Source organism: Blennius ocellaris, assembly GCF_963422515.1.
Source record: "Blennius ocellaris genome assembly, chromosome: 2".
Lineage (NCBI taxonomy): Eukaryota > Metazoa > Chordata > Actinopteri > Blenniiformes > Blenniidae > Blennius > Blennius ocellaris.
This window is the reverse complement of record NC_137651.1, coordinates 18,761,398-18,778,764: the sequence shown is the minus strand read 5'-3', so window position 1 is coordinate 18,778,764 and position 17,367 is coordinate 18,761,398. Positions and strand designations below refer to the sequence as shown.

The window sequence follows — 17,367 nt, the reverse complement described above, 5'->3', positions numbered from 1 at the left end:
TTACTGGATGCAACTTGCAATAATGTAATAAACTGGAAGAATACAACCAGTTTTATTTTGCCACGGAATCCCTGCAGCTAGAAAGCAGCAGTCAAAAGAAAGCAGTTTTTTTAAAGGAGCATTTTCTAAACTACAACTTGAACTACAACTTGCTTGGTCATTTCCTTTATTTCTCAAATACATACAAATATATTCACCCACCCACCCACAGGAACCATAATTCTATTTATGTCTTTGTTGTCAATCATGTAATGGTATAAAAAATATGAATAATAAAGTAAGAATATGTTCAAAACAGATGTAATTGCATTGTTCTTTATTGCACTTCTAAATCTTGATGTGCTTCGATTATTTCACATTTATTCCTGTGTGAACTGACAGAAAACCCAGAAGGATTAAATCACACTTTAAATCACTTCACTAAGTTGACATGAGCAAATGTAACAGACAGATGTAAAAAACAAAAAAGTTAAATTACCTCAGTGATTCACCAATTTAACTTAATCGCTGGTAGAGAAAAACTGAAAATATATTTTAAGATTTGTGATTGTACAAATTAAATATGTTCTTAAACAAAAAAGAATCAAAAACCCTTGCCATTCAAGTGTAATATTGTTTTCACATTCGATTGTATGACTCACTCAAACCTTCCGATATCTCTCTTTTATACCAATAACATCAATATAGCAGGTTGAGATTGCACAATTATTGTTAAAGGTTTCTTGTCTCTTTAAATGCAGGAAAGAAATTTGATTTCTTTCCTGAATGACAGATCAAATTATTTTAAATAAATGGTACATGGACTTCACTTAAATAACACTTTTTAACTGTGTGAGCAGTCCCAAAGCTCTTCATATCATTAATCGTATTCACCCACACACACACATTCACACACTAATGGAAGTTGCGAGGCGCCATCACTCCATTGGGAGCAATTTGTGGTTCAATTGCCGCCCTTTATATTCAGTCTTTTAGTCAGTCTTGTTTCCTGAATTTGCTACTAAAGATAGAATGCATAATTCTTGTGATAATACTGAAAGTGTGTGACTGAGCTGCTACCGGGGGACGATGAGTTTCAGGGTGTGGTCCAGGGCGACCGCCGTCAGGCCCCACACCCGATGCTTGCCGTTGCGAAACACTGGAAGTGTGTATCCGTACTTGCTGCCGGTGCGGAAGTGTGTGTAGCCACGGTTCTGGGGGTCGCACAGGTGGGACAAGGAAATGGTGAAGATCTCTTCCACCTGAAATTAAATCAGACAAACGAAGCGTTTAGTCAAGCGGCATGACAACAAACAGGATGAAAGAAAAAAAAAAAAAAAAAAAGCTTTCAATTTCACGTTGTTTACACAAAGAATGTGGAATTCAGAGCTACTGCAGGACATACAAGGTGTTGTAGAATATCTAAGATGTGTTTGATTTCGGGCCTACGTATTCACTGATATTTATGACATCTGCCAGGTCACTGCCACCCCAGGCCGGTTACGTTGTTGTTAGATTTGAGCCCCTTAATCAACGTTGTTTTACTGGTGGCGCCAGCAACTGGCCTCGAAGGATGAGATTACAGGGAAACGACTTTATATACAACGGAGAAGAGTTTGTCGGGGGGGGCAGATTGTGCATGTCTGTGTGTGTGTGAGGATGGTTTGGGGAATGTGTCTTTGTCTGTCAGGTGTGGGAGCGCTCCGGCTTTACGTCTGAATAAATTCCACTCTAAGCATCTCACCCTGTGTCTCACTTCATCTTTCCAAACCTCCGGCCGTCACTGAGGAGCAGAAATTATCTACTACACAAGGCAATATTCAAAGAGCTTTGGTGGTGAATAAACTGGGGTAAACAAAACACCTCAGGGCTCAAATGTTCAGAAACTGCAGTAACACGATGCCACTTTTAAGTATATTAAAAACAACTGTACCTCTCCGGGGTTTGGTTTGAAGGTCAGCTCCTTCAGAGGACCGAGGTTTGCCAACACCGGGGCGACCATCATCCCCGTCTGAAGACACACGCGAACAAAACAACAGTTTCACATTTATTGTGCAATTTATTTACATCTAGAAATGCGAGGGTGATTCTGAGTTCTGTCTCAGATTTCTGATCCAGCTCAAAAATGTTAAAATAAAAGACTCTACCGTGATATTTGATCAGATTAGAATTATATGACAACGAAATGATCAAATGAAAACCAATATAAATATTCGGACCAACAACTGTGACTGTTCACATCGAGGTCAATTGGGAAAACAGACACAGTATGTATGCATCTTCCCATATTTCAGAACTTTAAATGAAAGTCTGATATACTTCAATTTTATTTGAACAATCAAATATGGATTACATTAGAAAAACTAAAAATCAGATGTGGTACACTTGAGCCTGCTGTGTGAGCGACGTCTTGTACATAGAGGTGCTTTAAGTACTTGAAAAAAAACAAAAGGATTCCCACTCACCGCGTCCCTGAGAGGTTTCAGGACACCCCAGACGTGCTCTGTTGCCACTGTAACACCGAGCTCCTCCCTGGCTTCACGCAATGCTGTGGTCACCACGTCGCCGTCTGATGGATCGCTCTTTCCTCCAGCAAAGCTACGCAATACAATAAAAGGAGAAAAAAAACCAAAAAAAAAAAGTCATTACACTAAATGATCATTATGGAACTGCATCTAATACCTGCCTCCACACTAACCTGACATCTCCCTTATGCCTGCCCTTCAATGTGCTGGAGCGCAGTGTGAAGACAAAGGCAGGCTCACCCTCAACAGAGCAGAGAGAGACCAGGATCGATGCCCACCGATTATTTCCTTGGCTCCGATTTACTCCTTTGCTGCCTTTCTCCACTTGGTACAATTTCAAGTTGGGCTCCATGCTCTGTCGACATCTGTCTTCATTGACTGAGGACAGGCAGTCTCTCCAAGTGTTTTCTACACGAGGAGCAACCTGATGTGCAGCTCTGGACTGGTGAAACAAGAAGCTGGGTTGCTGTGATCTACTGTGAAGATTTGAAATCCATGGCGCACGAGTTGACAAGCAGGCAGGTCTAACAAAATGCTGCATGTGATGTAAATAAGTCCTACTGAGTGGACGCTGGCAAAAGTCCCAAAACTTCCTCCTGCATCGAAGGTCAGTCACATTGAATAAACAGTCCAAATATGTGCTCACAAGGCCAGAGGCTTGTTTGGTTGTATCCTGAGGATGTTGATGATGGTTTGGCGGGATAGCATTGGAGAGAACGCTTTGTGATGAATTGTCTGTTGGATGATAGCGATCACAGTCTGAGGTGGAAGAAGACATCTGTGTCAAACAGCCAACAGTCCCCGCTGGCACATTCTGTTCTCTGCCACTTCCATCTACTTCTTCATTTCTCCTTTCTTTCACATTTCTCACTCCCAGCCATCCAGAAGCAGCCTGCTCGGAGAGAGCTGAGAGGTGCAGCAATGGTCTTGTGGGACAAGACCATGTCAGGATCTGAGTGTGCCTGAACATCCTGGAAAACAGAGAAATGTACAAATACAAGTTAATATAAAGTGATCAGACAGTCATATGGGGGTGAATTAAATGACAGTCTCTGCCAGCAGGTGAGGAGGGAAGTGATCAAGAATATAGGTTCAAGCTCTAAACTTTTTAGGGAAACTAGAATGGGCACTTGGACTCATACTTAATGTTTCTGGCTAAAAGTTTATCAGTCCCATCAAAACTTGCTAGTGTGTATTAACCAGCACTGATTTGTCAATTTCAGCAACATGACCAATGTGATAGCATGTCCAGAGTGTAAGGCAGAGCTGCGACAACCCTATTCTTGTGTGACAGATAAAATATATGATTTCACCTTCAATGGCGAGCTCGACAAGTCAACACACGCTAACTGACAGGGGCTAACATGCTAAGCTAACAAACATGGCAACCGGCTATTGTAACTCGCTTCGCGGAGCTAAACTTTGGATTTGACATTCGGTGAAAGACACGCATGGTCCACGCGATAACAGACAACCAGTTGGGGATTAAACTTTCCGGGGGAAGCTCGTTTTGAAAGCGGACAGCGCTCACCTTGAAAGTTAAGTCAGCCGCAGCTGGACTCTCGCTCTGCTCGCCGGCTGCCAGTAGTCAACATGACACCGGGTGCCTTCATGCGCGTCACTGTTGCCCTCACTGCGTCATGACGCCAAACTTATTTCACAACTGCTACCTTTGTTTGTTTTTTGCAAGAAGCTGAATGGCTAGCACGGGTCAGGCTGCATAATTCTACAGTGATATCACAGGAAATACCCAGAAATGTTAAATTTACTCAGGTCATAGTCTTGGTAAACCAGTCTGTCTGAGTATTGCCACACACCAAAAATGGCCGATTTCTTCTGCCTATGACAAAATTAATTATTTAATACAGATTTGTAGATTCACATGCCTAAAAATGGCCTCATCTTTGTAAAGTTGTGAGTATTAAAAGTGAGATTGTTTGATTTGCTAACAAAACCTCCCAGAAATTTTCGACTGACTCAGAAACACCAATGACGTAATCAGAAGAGACTCCTCGCCTCACCTGTTTAACCAGCTCCACCCCACCTAAAGCCTCAGTTTTTGAGCAGCATGTGATTCACCTGAACAGGCATTTCTGTCTTACCATCACCCTGTGACTACACCGACCAAGACACCAGCCTCATTTTGGGAAGTTTTTGGTCATCGATACAGATTTCCAGCTCAAACCTTCAGAAATTTCAATTCAACTACCTTGACACTTCCGAGCCCCACATGGCCTCTGCCTGGGCTGAAGAGGAGAGCTTCATGTGCTCTGTGTGTCTGGAGACCTTGAAGGACCCTGCCACTCTGCCATGCGGACACTCCTACTGCTTGGTTTGCATCAAGAGACACTGGGACAAGCGAGACAGCAGGGGTCAATACAGCTGTCCCCAGTGTAGGCAGGTCTTTAACCCTCGTCCGTCGCTGGCCAAGAGCACTGTGCTAGTGGAGGCCATGGAAAAGCTGAGAGCCAACAGCCTGAAGCCAACAGCTGCCCCATCCATGCCTGTCTATCTGGAGGTCCTGCCGGACATAGGGCAAAGACCAGGCAGCATATACCCACAGCTCCCCACAGTGGATCCCAGATCCTGTCCTAAACACAACAAGCCCCTGGACCTGTTTTGCCAGGAAGACAAGGAATGTGTATGTGCAGTGTGTTGTCAACATGGACATGAAGGGCATCGTGTGGTCAGCCCAGAAGATGAGAGGAAACAGAGACAGGTATGTCATCTTGATCTTGTATCAACTTGGTGTGGAAATGACACACAGATGAATGAGAAACTGTTTACAAATGTTCAGTGTTCCTAAAATGTAACATGCTGATGTGTGTTGCTGATTTTTGGTCAAATTAATCCATGGTTTATATGTTTGTGTAGAAAGAGCTTGGTGAGATGCAGGCAGAGGTACTTAAGAGAATCAAGAAGACTGAAAGAAAACTTAAGGAGATTCCACATGCTGCTCGCCAGCACAAGGTAGTTTCTTTCAGCATCTTTCTAACAAGTCACAATTTTTTCTGGTATTTACAGGTTCTGGTTTTGTTTGTTACTTATAATATCCTCTTCATCCTCTCTATTCTATCAGGCTTTGGTTCAGGCACTGGAGAGGGAGAGCACAGATTTATTCTCTGATCTGGTGAAGAATGTGAATGCCACAGGCGTGCAGGTTGGCGAGGTCCTCAGCACCCACGAGGGTGCCTTAGGAAGCCAGGTTGAAGGGCAGATCCACAGACTGGAGCAGGAGGTGGCACAGCTCCTCTGGAAAAGCGAGGAACTGATGAGAGTTGCTGGCACGCAAGACCACATCTGCTTTTTGAAGGTAAGGCACATTGCCGGCGGACAACTTGGCACTTGAATTGCAGATTTCAATCGTGAAACTTTGTGACTTCTATTCACCAGAACTTCTTCACCTTGAGTCCACTGGGTGAGACAGGTGCCACAGGAGACTCGGTTCTTGGTCAGGAGGAAGCGGTTGTGGCCTCCGTTCGATCAATCATGAAGGAACTGCAAGCGGGGATACAGGATCTTTGCAAAGATAGTTTGCACAAGATCACCACATTGTGTAGGTATTTTCTCATTTCAAGCTTCTTTTCTCTTTTATTTTCTTCTTCAATAATTAAAAATAAATCTACTTTTATTTATAGTGAATCAGGGCTCCACTGCTTCAGCATCCACTGATGTGGTAAGACTCAGCGGACCACAGGCTCATGACTCTTGTCAGGCCCCACTACAAAATACAGGTCTAGTAAATTCACATCATGCAATCTAATAAATTATCAAGCGAGTTTCATTCCACAGTAGAGAAAGGACTTTTTGACATCTTTTATTCCTCATCCTTCATTCTACAGTATATGAGACCATAACAGACACTCCAGCCCTTCCACCTGCAAGACCTGAAGGTGAGCTATTTTGGGTGTAAAGATGGTATTTTCTTCGTCTTAAAAAATGTGACAGTCAAAAAGTCAGACATGTTACCAATTTACTCATTGAGAGGGGTTTTAAGTACTGGGATCTTTCAAAGTTAATATTGTCCATAATCTATGTGTTCTTCCAAAGTACTGAAGCCTTCAAAGCCAGTGCGTCCTTCATCTTTCCAAGGTAACAGGTCCAATGCTTGAAATGGAGCATGAACATTTTGTTTACATTTGATTACATGCATTTAAAATGTATTTTGGTTTACTTGTCCTGTTTGTTGCCTTTTTTTTTCATCTCTCTGGACCAGGAGCTTCAGCGCCCCCTCTACTCATCCCTCCTCTTCCTCCTCGAGGCAAATACAAAGAAACTTACAAATTTTATTATTCTTAGTCAACTAATTCATCAACAGGAGTCAAGAGCATTCTGCTGGCAACCCTTGAGTCGTGATTTGAAGATCTTACTTGTCCTTTCTATGTGCTCCATAGCATCTTCTGTAACAACAGTGGGAGTTGTGCATCCAGAGCCAAAAACTAGAGAGGAAATGTTCAAATGTGAGTCGACCTTCCACTTTATATTGACGTATAGTTATAGATAGTAGCCTCAAAAGCCTCCCAAGAGTGTTGGAGCTGCTTTTGTTTAAAATAATTGATCTTCTTCTCTTAGTTCGTTTTGAACCCACGATGAATCCCAACACAGCGCACCGCCACGTGCAGCTGTCAGATGGAGGTTGTAAGGCCACCTTACGAGCCGAGAACATGAATCCACCCGACCATCCTGAACGCTTTCAATTCTGGAGGCAGATTCTCTGCAAACAGCCACTGGGAGGAAGCCCTTACTACTGGGAGGTGGAGTGGACTGGTCAGAAGGTAAAAATGTATTTTATTGTTGTTTTGTGTTCGTTAATGTTTTAAACACCTTATTTGTTGTGCGATCTGTTGATTCAGTTTTCTGTATAGGTCTATTGAGGAGAGCGGTGTGAAAGGCCACAATCAGATTGAAGACGACAAGAATAGAAAGGGAACTAGATAAGCAGCCATGAGGAGGTCATTGGTGGTTATTATGAGTGCTTTGTTACAGAAGCAGCAGAAACCAAACTGAAAATGCTCATACGGTTTACATTTGTTGAAGTTGAAGCAATGTCATCATAAAATGCCGGCGATGACGGCTAATGAATGACACACAGAAAGGGTTGGGTCATGCAGAGCCTCTCCTGCGCTCCAGACAATGCTTTCATTTAAACCAAAGAACAGATTTGGAAAGTAACGCATCAGGTTCATATCTTTTTTTTCTTTTTTCTCCCACACAATTTGCAGTGGCAAACCTGCTGCAAACTTCCTTCTATATTAAGTAACAATTAAAGCTATGTTTTCATTTTAGTTTTGAATCGGTTGGTTCAACACTAACTTTTAACCAAATTACTGATTGTACACTTTGGTCCAATTTAAGCTCCATATATTCCTCACTGTTATTTTCAGCAGCCAGAATTTGTTGTCTTGCCTCATGATGTATTTTTTTTCTTCTTCTTCCAATCCCACCATTCAGGTCACCATCGGTGTCACCTACAAAGAGATAGAGCGTAAAGGCTCTGATGACAAAAGCCGTTTGGGTCACAGCGCTCACTCCTGGAGCCTGTACTGGTCCGGCAGTGGCTTCTCCTTCTGGCACAATGGTCAGGAAAAACTGCTGGGCTCTCCTAAGGCCAGACGGATTGGCGTCTATCTGGACCAGCAGGTGGGGATTCTGGCCTTTTACAGCATCGCCAACAACAAGGCCAGCCTCATCCACCGACATCTGACGCAGTTCTCCGGTCCTCTGTATCCAGGATTCAGGTTCTGGTCTGGAGCAGGGGCTACAGTGACAATCTGTCAATTGGACTGAGTTGTGTAATTTTGATAGGAACACGATTTTAATGTTTATGAGTCGGAGACTCTTAGAATTATAGCACAAAACAAAAATTCTATATTGCTACACAAACAAAAAATGTTCAGTTAAGTTCAACAATCTATTCTTGTGATGTAATTGTTCGATGTTTAGAGACTAAATAATAAAAATAACAAGCACATATTCTGTTATTTCTTTCCATCAACAGTCTAATCTGTTGGCAGATGACAAGGCGATCAATGGTTCACGGTTTATTTATTATAACATTAAACATTAGCTTACACTTTCCTCATAGGTCATGGGTTCAAACACCAGTCCTGTGTAGAGTTTCCATGTTCCTTTGTGTGGGAACTCTAGGTTTTAGTTTCCCATAGGTGTGAGTGGTTGACTGTCTCTGCGTTAGCTCTGTGAAGGACAGGCGACCTGCCCTTGTCCATAATTAGCTGGGATTGGCTCCATGACCCTGAACTGGACAAAGCAGTAGAGAAGATGGATGGATGTGACTAATTGGAGTTGCGCCATTTCAAATTTATAGGATAGTCCATCAGCATACTAGGCTTTAATCTCACCTTGTCATAAAACTTACCTCAGGGCCTCTTCTAAAACTGATAGTATTACCAGTGCACAGGGGATGTGAACATTGATCAGAATTCTGATTCCTGGCTGCAAAAAGTTCACCCTCCATTTTGCAGTTATGACTAGCTTTGATAGTCACATGAGGATTTGTTCTTTGGTTTCCGTCTTTCTTCTACTGTTTGTGAACAAGGTGGTTGTCAATCTTGTGATAATAAAAAAAAAAGTCGTTGCTTCTTTCAAAAACATTTGACTCAAAATCAGACTTATTGGCTCACCTGGAACTGTTCTTGATGTCTGTTGTCTTTAATTATAAACCAGTTAACCCGTTTTCATGCTTTGTGCTAGTTGGAAATCTGATACTATTCACAGTAGCACAAGGAAGCTCTCGTTTTACAAGCAGCATTTACTGCAGGTTTGTGTCCTCTCCTGATTGAGAGAGATGAAACAATTAGATTAATACAATGAGAAATTGTGACACGGTCCTGTTAAGGCTTCACAAAGTAAAACATCTGTCTTAAATGGGAATTTTATTTTTGTGAATTTGGAAATGACACTGCAAATGTTTGAAGTGTGATTTAATTCTGGTTTGAATTGCATCGTGTGAACAAAACACAATTGTGCATGTATTGACTTAATTTTTTGCTTGTCAATAAAATTCTGGAAAAAAAAAAAAAGAACTTGAAATACAAAAAAAAAGTTTCTTGTGAGCTCATGGGAACTATAAATAATGTGGACCTATTGCCTCAGAGGATATATGATAGCCAACCTACATTGAAAACACAAAGGCCTGGAGGGTGTGAAGGTTTGTGAATCCCCCCATGGAGAAAAGAACCAAATTCTACTTTGCATGTTTGAGTGTCTCCTAAGTGGCTATATGGGAAAACAGGGAGGAGCTAATTCACGGGCCAAAGGAAAGGCATCTTGTTAAACCTATATATATATACATTCACAGTCATGGATTGTGATCATACATTTAGAACTTCTTTACTTCTCAAGCTATCATTCATTGCCAGCATCACCATGCGAGGTAAGACTGAATATGATTTAAAAAAAGTTATTTACTTGTCAGGGTTTGACGATCCAATTTTTAGCAATTATTTTTTTATGTTTCTTAACTCCTTAGTGGGTTTTTGTTCTTGTCTTCTCAGCTGTTGTATTGTTGTGCCTGTTGGAAGCAGTATTTTGTCGGGACACTTTATACTCATGGGATAAAGTTGGAGATGAAAATGAAGGGTTTACTTCCAACACTGATAATGGTAAGAACCTATTAAACAATCAATCAATCAACTTTATTCAATTAAGTCGGTTATCTCCTTGAATACAGTTATTTTTTCCTCAAAAAGCAGTTGTCTGTATCTTAATTGTGTGTGTGTGTGTGTGTGTGTGTGTGTGTGTGTGTGTGTGTGTGTGTGTGTGTGTGTGTGTGTGTGTGTGTGTGTGTGTGTGTGTGTGTGTGTGTGTGTGTGTGTGTGTGTGTGTGTATGTGTGTGTGTGTGTGTGTGTTTTCTCAGTGTGTCTCATGGATAAAGCTTCGTGTGGCTGCTGTTTGATGCAGCAACAGATACACAGGATGAAAACGTTTTTCAACATGAGCCTCAACGAGCTGGAGAAAGAGCTGATGAAAACCCAAACAGTTCTCAACAGCATCAGAGGTGGGAGACGTGCACAAAGTAGAACAAAACAAAAGGAACCGTGTAAAAGGAAAAACAAAATGATATATGTTACATTCGACTTTGTGAAAGTTTTTAACATGTGGAGACATTTTGGGCCATTTTGCTCAAATTAGGAGGTAGGTATTGAACATGATGATTTGTCCTCACTGGTTCATTTCACTGCTACTACTCGTCACACACGTACCTCTTCTCCTTTGTGACGTCTACTTCAGATGTTACAAGTTCCCAGATATTTCACATTAATTAGCAAGATGAGAATGGTACTCTGTCTGAACAACCATTGATATGTTATAATGCGACAAGGTTTCGGAAAGCCAGCATTCAGCTACAAGAATCTTTGATGAGCCATGGTCTACTTCCACAATTGATTTAACTGGCCTTCTTCAGTAGTCAGCCAGCACAAATGTCTCTGAGAGGTGGCAGTGGTTTGTTAAAGCTGTGTTCTGCCACCTGAATCATCAGCGGTTAATGAATGTCACAACATTACCTGTTTGTTCTTCTGCAGCCAGCCGCAGCGCCTTCTCTGTTGCTCTGACCAATGACGACAGTTTGAACTGCTTCGGGCCTTACCGGGACGATAAGCCCATTGTCTACAGGCACGTGTTCATCAACCTGGGAGAAGGCTACAACGTGCAAACTGGCATCTTCACTGTTCCCCGTTCTGGCGTCTACAGCCTCGCCCTCACCGTCTACAGTGACGCAGGCTCTCCGGGGAACACCCTGGCCGCCTGTGCCGGCCTGCGGGTCAACGGCCATTTGGTGGCAGGGCCACAAGAAAGAAACCTGCAAGACCAAGAGGACAGTGCAACTATTGTGGTGGCCCTTCACATGAAAGCTGGGGACAGGGTGACTGTCAACCTGCCCGTCGGGTGCTTCCTCTGTGATGACAAAAGCCACTATAACACCTTCACTGGCTTCCTGCTATATGCCACTGACTAAGTTATAGAAATGTAGCTGCCCTGTGCTTCGCCCACACAGGATTTGAATCTAGTACATGACATACTTCGATGTGACGGCCGTGTTTTGATTGGACTTAGCTAAGCTTCTTCACCTTTATTCGAGACTTTTCACATCTGGCTGTTGTTGTATCATTTCACCATGGGTGAAGTATGTGATGTTTAATGCCAAAAAATAAACCTGAATTCTGAGAGAATAGAGTCATTGTGAGGTTTTGTTCCTGTTTTTCTTTCCTGTATCGACCTCCACAAAAGCAACACTGGAAAGTAGAAAAAGAAGGATTTACAGGAGACATTGTTTTGAGACAATATAGAAGCATTTGTAACAGACATGTAGTTTTGACAGCAGTTGACACACGAGACCAAAAGACCGTCACCTGTCGATACAGTCTTTGATAGTGATCATCCAACTCACTGTTAGATTCAGCCTCATTACCTCAGACCAGGATGAGAGTGATGTTCTCATAGAAACTGATGAACACATACCTAGCATACTTATACTAAAAGGTTATCATGCCGGTGTAGGCACATCACCAGTGTCACGAGCACTGAATTTTGTTCAATCACTTATACACATTAATGTTTATTTCATTAGAATTAAACCATCACAGGATTCGCATAATTCTTCTTTTGCCCCGTACAAATATAACAACCAAACGTCGCACTATATCATGGATTAGTATCACAGTGTTCAAGGCATATATGTGCACATTACTCTATGCATTAATGCGCATAGCTTTTTCTGTCATTTCAAAATGACGGGGTGCACAGCTAATTTTTGCATATTGGCGAGTATATCAGTGCTGATGTTTAGCAGTGTAGAAGAAAAACAAGGCACCATCATTGAGAAGGCATTGTCCCAGGTGATAGATGATATCTTGGCAGATTCTGTAACACAGTCCTGAAAGGAGGGCTCCTCCTTTGTTGGGTGAAACTTTGGAAGTGAGAGCCCCCAGTGATAAAGAAACACATGTTCGCTCTTGATAGCTGAAAAAATAAAAATAAAAAAAGGAGGAGTGATGTTGAAAAGGATGAAATTCAGCCAAGAGATTGCAAAGGGAGGAGTTCTAGGATAAAATATATACACATAGCTCCTGCCTAGTGATCAGTCTGCACACTTTCCGTCATTAAGAAGCATCGTCGGCGTCATTTACCAACATGAGAGGTGAGCTGAGACACTGACAACATTTTAAAAAGGGAAACATTTTCAAAGCTTCAATGGCTTCAAAGTGAAAAAAAACATTTGATACACCAGATTCAGCTTGAGTGTCTTTTGAATATAGTGTAGGTATTTCATTAGTGATAAAATGGGTGGGTATTAAAAGCAGCTTATTCTGTCTAATGCATCAAATGATTTATTTTTTTGTTGTTGTTAATTTGTCTTTACTCTTGTTTTTCCTCCAGCAATTGCATTCCTGTGTCTGCTGCATGCAGTTTTTGATGAGACGAGTGGTAGCCCCTACTCCTGGAACGGTGCGCGCCAGTCTCAGTCTGGCGACAACAGTGTATCCGAGGGTGAGAGACCTTTAAAGAAAAGAACATTTAAACACGCAGTCTGTCTTCCAAACTAACTAATACGTGTGTGTATAGTGTGTGTTGCTGATAAGTCTGCGTGTGGCTGCTGTCTAATGAAGACAAACCTGTACAGGATGAAGGAGTTTTTAGCCCTAAACACTGAAGCCATGACGAAATGTCTAAATAAATCGAAGACGCTCCTCAGCAATATGAGAGGTGAGTGACAGAAACATGAGCACTGCATCAATCTTCTTCTTCTTCTTCTTCTTACTGGATGGTTTCTTCTCTGTGTCTCCAGACGGCCGCAGTGCTTTCTCCGTCTCCCTGAATAACGACCAAAATCTGACCTGCCATGGCCCCTTCGTAAATAACAGCATTGTCGTCTACAAACATGTCTTCCTCAACTGGGGAAACGGCTACAATGCCAGCACCGGCATTTTCACAGCCCCCCGTTCAGGTGTCTACAGCTTCGCCGTCACTGTCTATAGCACCAATTCCACTGGTCAGCCCGAGAACACCTGTGCCAACCTGCAGGTGAACCACGTCGCCACCAAACTTCAGGAAAAGTCCAGCGAGGACCCCGAAGACAGCAACACAGTGGTCGTAGCCGTGAAGCTGGTGGCTGGGGACCAGGTGGCTGTCAACCTCCACCAGGGATGCATCATCTGCGACAACAAGAACCACTATAACACCTTCACTGGTTTCCTGGTGTATGCTACAGATGAAGTGAGCTAAGAGTTGCTGCTCTGGGCTTTGTGTGTCTGTTTATGCCTGGCTACAATCCTGCACAAACGAGAGCCTGTAGCCTTCAACTGATCGTAGTCTGAAGCTATTGTCCTGTTTATTATTTCTCTTGTATATTCTCCATGAGACCATGCTGCACTAATTATGGTAAACAAATAATTTTCTGTGTTTTCTGTCTGTTTGCAAGCTCTGTTTTTGTCTCCTTATTTCTGTTAAAGGAGCAAATTCTTTATCTGAATATAGTCTGTGAAGTCTCTGAAGCCTGATATCAAAATAAATCCAATTTATATACAGACAACTTGTGTCATGTTTGGGTTTTTTTTTTGTTCTACTGAGATGAAGACACTTTTAATGTCAAATTATAATTTTAGATTACTTGTGGGAGGGCTCTTTTTCTTTAATATATGTGGGTTAATAAGTGTAATAAGATATGTTGTTCATGTAATTAATGTCTTTGATGGCAGCGAACAAAATTCCCTGAGAAGAACAATAACCTTTCATACTCAGACATAACTCAGATTATCAGTCAACTTGTGCGAGCAATATATATAATTTTAATTATTGCGTAAGCCCTGTAATTTCATGGGGTTAAACATATAATTTTTTTCATACAATGCGCAGATAAAGTGGCTATTTTTTTGCCTTTCGTCATACAAACAAAATGTGTCCATAATGAGTAAAATGCACCTGCCATCATGTAAATACATCTTATAGTGTAAAATAGATAACATGGAAGGCACAACTGTAACTTGTAGGTGCACAGTTTAAGACCTCATGACATCCCTCAGTGAATCAGATTTCAACCTGTTACTAAATACGTCTTTGTGACTCATCTTTATCAAGCATGTAAATACATTTTTTTTTTAAACAATACGTTTTTGATTTAGTTGTTTTTGTTTTTCCTACAAGATCAGAAACAGCAGCATAACATGATACACACAGTTTGAAATGTTGCTGAAGACATGAAGGACTAATTGACATGGAGCAGAAGCGCAACAATTGCCTGTTTAAAGTGATCATACATGACTAAAAATTTCTACCTGCCACACTTTTTTACATTGGTATTACAGAGTGAGCCTTTAAATTGAGATAGTTAAACACTTCTGCTATATTGTATAGTATAGTTGTATAGTTGTGTCTCGATTTGTTTCACATCATCTCCGTTTTACTTTTTCATGATCATGGTTATATCCATCCACCTTTTAAACCACTTCAACCTGCTCTGGGTCTCATGCTCAGTCCTGGATCCGTCTCCACTCCATCACAGGACAAACACACACAGAGAAACACCTACACTCACATTCATACCTATGGGCAATTTAAAATCAGCAGTTGACCTCAATCACATGTTTTTGGGATAAAACCCAAAAATGCACAGAAAGAACCAGCAGTCTGCAAACAGAAATGCCCCTCGACTTGACACAGAGATTACACACACCATTACACCCCCCTGCTATTTAACTTTTTTAAACACCAGCTTGATGTTGTTCTTGTCATTTTAATATTTCTTATTGTTTACATGTTTTCCCAAAAACCTTTTTAACGTGCTACTTCTTTTTATGTCAGTAATCACCCAAGTTTACCTGTTTTTTCTCTACCAAAGTATTGGTTGACTAACTTATCACATTTTGAAAGGTTGTCATTCACAGTTCAAATCAACAAGCCAGAGCAACAATGGAGCAGCCGATCGCACTGAAACTGTGGGTATACAACAACTCATTACTCCCCGTTAAGCTCAAGTTACAACCGGCAAGTCAAAATGTATTAATCAATACAATAATGACAGCGAGGATGATGATTAGCATTCAAATTGTCGTGTAGCCCTGAAAAACAGATCACTGATGCCTCATCCCAGACGACAGATGATACCAGGCCTGCAACCACAACAACAAAGCCCTCATGGGCGTGTGCTTTCTCCTGTCTCGTGATTTTAGAAAGTGAGAGGTGGTGACCGTAAAACATGTGCAGGATGGCAGCTATGAAGGTGGACAATTAAAAAACAAAAAAGGTGGAGGAATGAAACTGAGAAGTAACACAGGGAGGAGCTTTGAGGAAAAATATATACCCACAACTCTACGGGTCAGTCTGTCACACTTCTGAGGCAGCCAGCATTCAACGTCAACATGAAGGGTGATGATTAAGCGTCAGACAAACCGCCAAACTAACTACAAAGCTTCCTTTGCCTGTATTTTTATGCATCTTTTCACTCTTTTCTCCCCAGTTGTGGCTTTGCTGTGTTTGTTTCTTCAACCTTCAGTGCAGTACGGCTGGAATGGAATTCCAACTCGAGCATCAAGAATGATCAGACCCACAACTCCAAATTACCGCTGGGAAGGACCCACCGGCACCACCACCACTCCAGCCCCCGGTGCAGGTAGCGGAGAGACAACTCGAAGTTAGTGGGTTAAAGATCGTCAGCAAGTTGCGCTGACATGCCTTTGTGTTCAGTGTGCGGCATGGACCGGTTCTCGTGCGCTTGCTGCGCGATGGTGCAAGAGGTGAACAAGATGGAGGCGCAATACAACACAGTCCTGACTGAGCTGGAGAAGGAGTACGAAGAAGTGAACCGAAGTTATCACATCATCAGCAGTGAGTGATAGTGTGCACCATCAAGCAGAGAAAATGTTTTTTCAGTGGTGATAATGAACCAATGGCGTTTCTTGTTCCAGGCAGCCGAGTCGCTTTCTCCGCCTGCCTCTACGAGGTGGACACGCTCAATTGTGAGGAGCCCAATTCCGTGAGCAACATCATCAAGTACAAACATGTCTTCCTGAATCTAAGAGAAGCCTACAAGGAGTCCACCGGTGTTTTCACCGTGCCCTACGCCGGCCTCTACAGCGTGGCTGTGACTGTCTTCAGTGATTCAGGCTCATCGGCCATCACACTGAATGTGTGCGCCAGTCTGCAGGTGAACGGCGTGGCAATCGCCGGTGCCAGGGACAGAAATAAATTCGACCATGAGGACAGCGCCACCATAGCTGTGATTCTGCACCTGCAGGTTGGAGATGAGGTCTCAGTCAGGTCGACGGTCGGCTGTCTGCTGTGCAACGAAGGTCGCTACAATACTTTCAGTGCCTTTCTGCTTCATGTCACGGGTTAATGTGGGGACGCGTCTGTCATTCCAGCGCTCAAACGTCAGTGATCAAATCTTCCGTGGGTCCCTGTAGATCTTCATGTGATTGCGATCTGCTGTTTCAGGGTGAAGCATGATTTTAAATTCTTCAAATGGGGATTTGACTGAAGGATTTAGGAACACTGACAGCCCTCAAAGCTTAAGTATATTTGGTCTGAAGTAGGTCATGTTTGTCTTGATGAAATGATGTGATGTAAAAGTTGGGAGAAATACACAAAGTACTTAAATGTTTCTGCAGAAAGGATATGTGTAAATGTGTCTCTGGTGAAATTATAATACAAATAAAGTACTGAAACATTTCTCTTTTTTTATCGTGTCTTAATTTCATCATTCTGACTTACTGAAGCAAATAAGATAATGTGTTTTTATCTAACATTTGTCATTTGAGTAATGTAATTTTGAGACATTGTGTGCCTCCATTCTCATAATTAAATACACTGTAAACAGCATGAAAAACATTCTCTTGAAATAATGAC

General features: G+C 42.1%; 3 protein-coding genes across 3 annotated transcripts; 2 read left to right on the top strand and 1 right to left on the bottom strand.

The window, feature by feature from the left end:
• Positions 1–238: 238 nt before the first annotated feature.
• Positions 239–4,094, bottom strand: nudt8 (nudix hydrolase 8). Its single transcript, XM_080508804.1, has 5 exons — positions 4,036–4,094; positions 2,678–3,475; positions 2,445–2,577; positions 1,913–1,990; positions 239–1,241 (listed from the first exon to the last, which is right to left on the bottom strand). Exons 2-5 carry the CDS (start codon positions 3,472–3,474, stop codon positions 1,056–1,058), a joined length of 1,194 nt encoding a protein of 397 aa, XP_080364930.1. The 5' UTR covers position 3,475; positions 4,036–4,094; the 3' UTR covers positions 239–1,055.
• A 640-nt stretch (positions 4,095–4,734) lies between these two features.
• On the top strand, positions 4,735–8,766 carry ftr86 (finTRIM family, member 86; the record flags this gene model as incomplete). The annotated part of the gene is made up of 9 exons (XM_080510515.1): positions 4,735–5,223; positions 5,379–5,474; positions 5,584–5,817; positions 5,898–6,060; positions 6,143–6,238; positions 6,347–6,397; positions 6,899–6,964; positions 7,077–7,279; positions 7,956–8,766. 9 exons carry the CDS (start codon positions 4,735–4,737, stop codon positions 8,289–8,291), a joined length of 1,734 nt encoding a protein of 577 aa, XP_080366641.1. The 3' UTR covers positions 8,292–8,766.
• Positions 8,767–10,389: 1,623 nt separating this feature from the next.
• On the top strand, positions 10,390–11,482 carry cbln20 (cerebellin 20; the record flags this gene model as incomplete). Its single annotated transcript, XM_080510501.1, has 2 exons — positions 10,390–10,522; positions 11,049–11,482. 2 exons carry the CDS (start codon positions 10,390–10,392, stop codon positions 11,480–11,482), a joined length of 567 nt encoding a protein of 188 aa, XP_080366627.1.
• Positions 11,483–17,367: the final 5,885 nt, after the last annotated feature.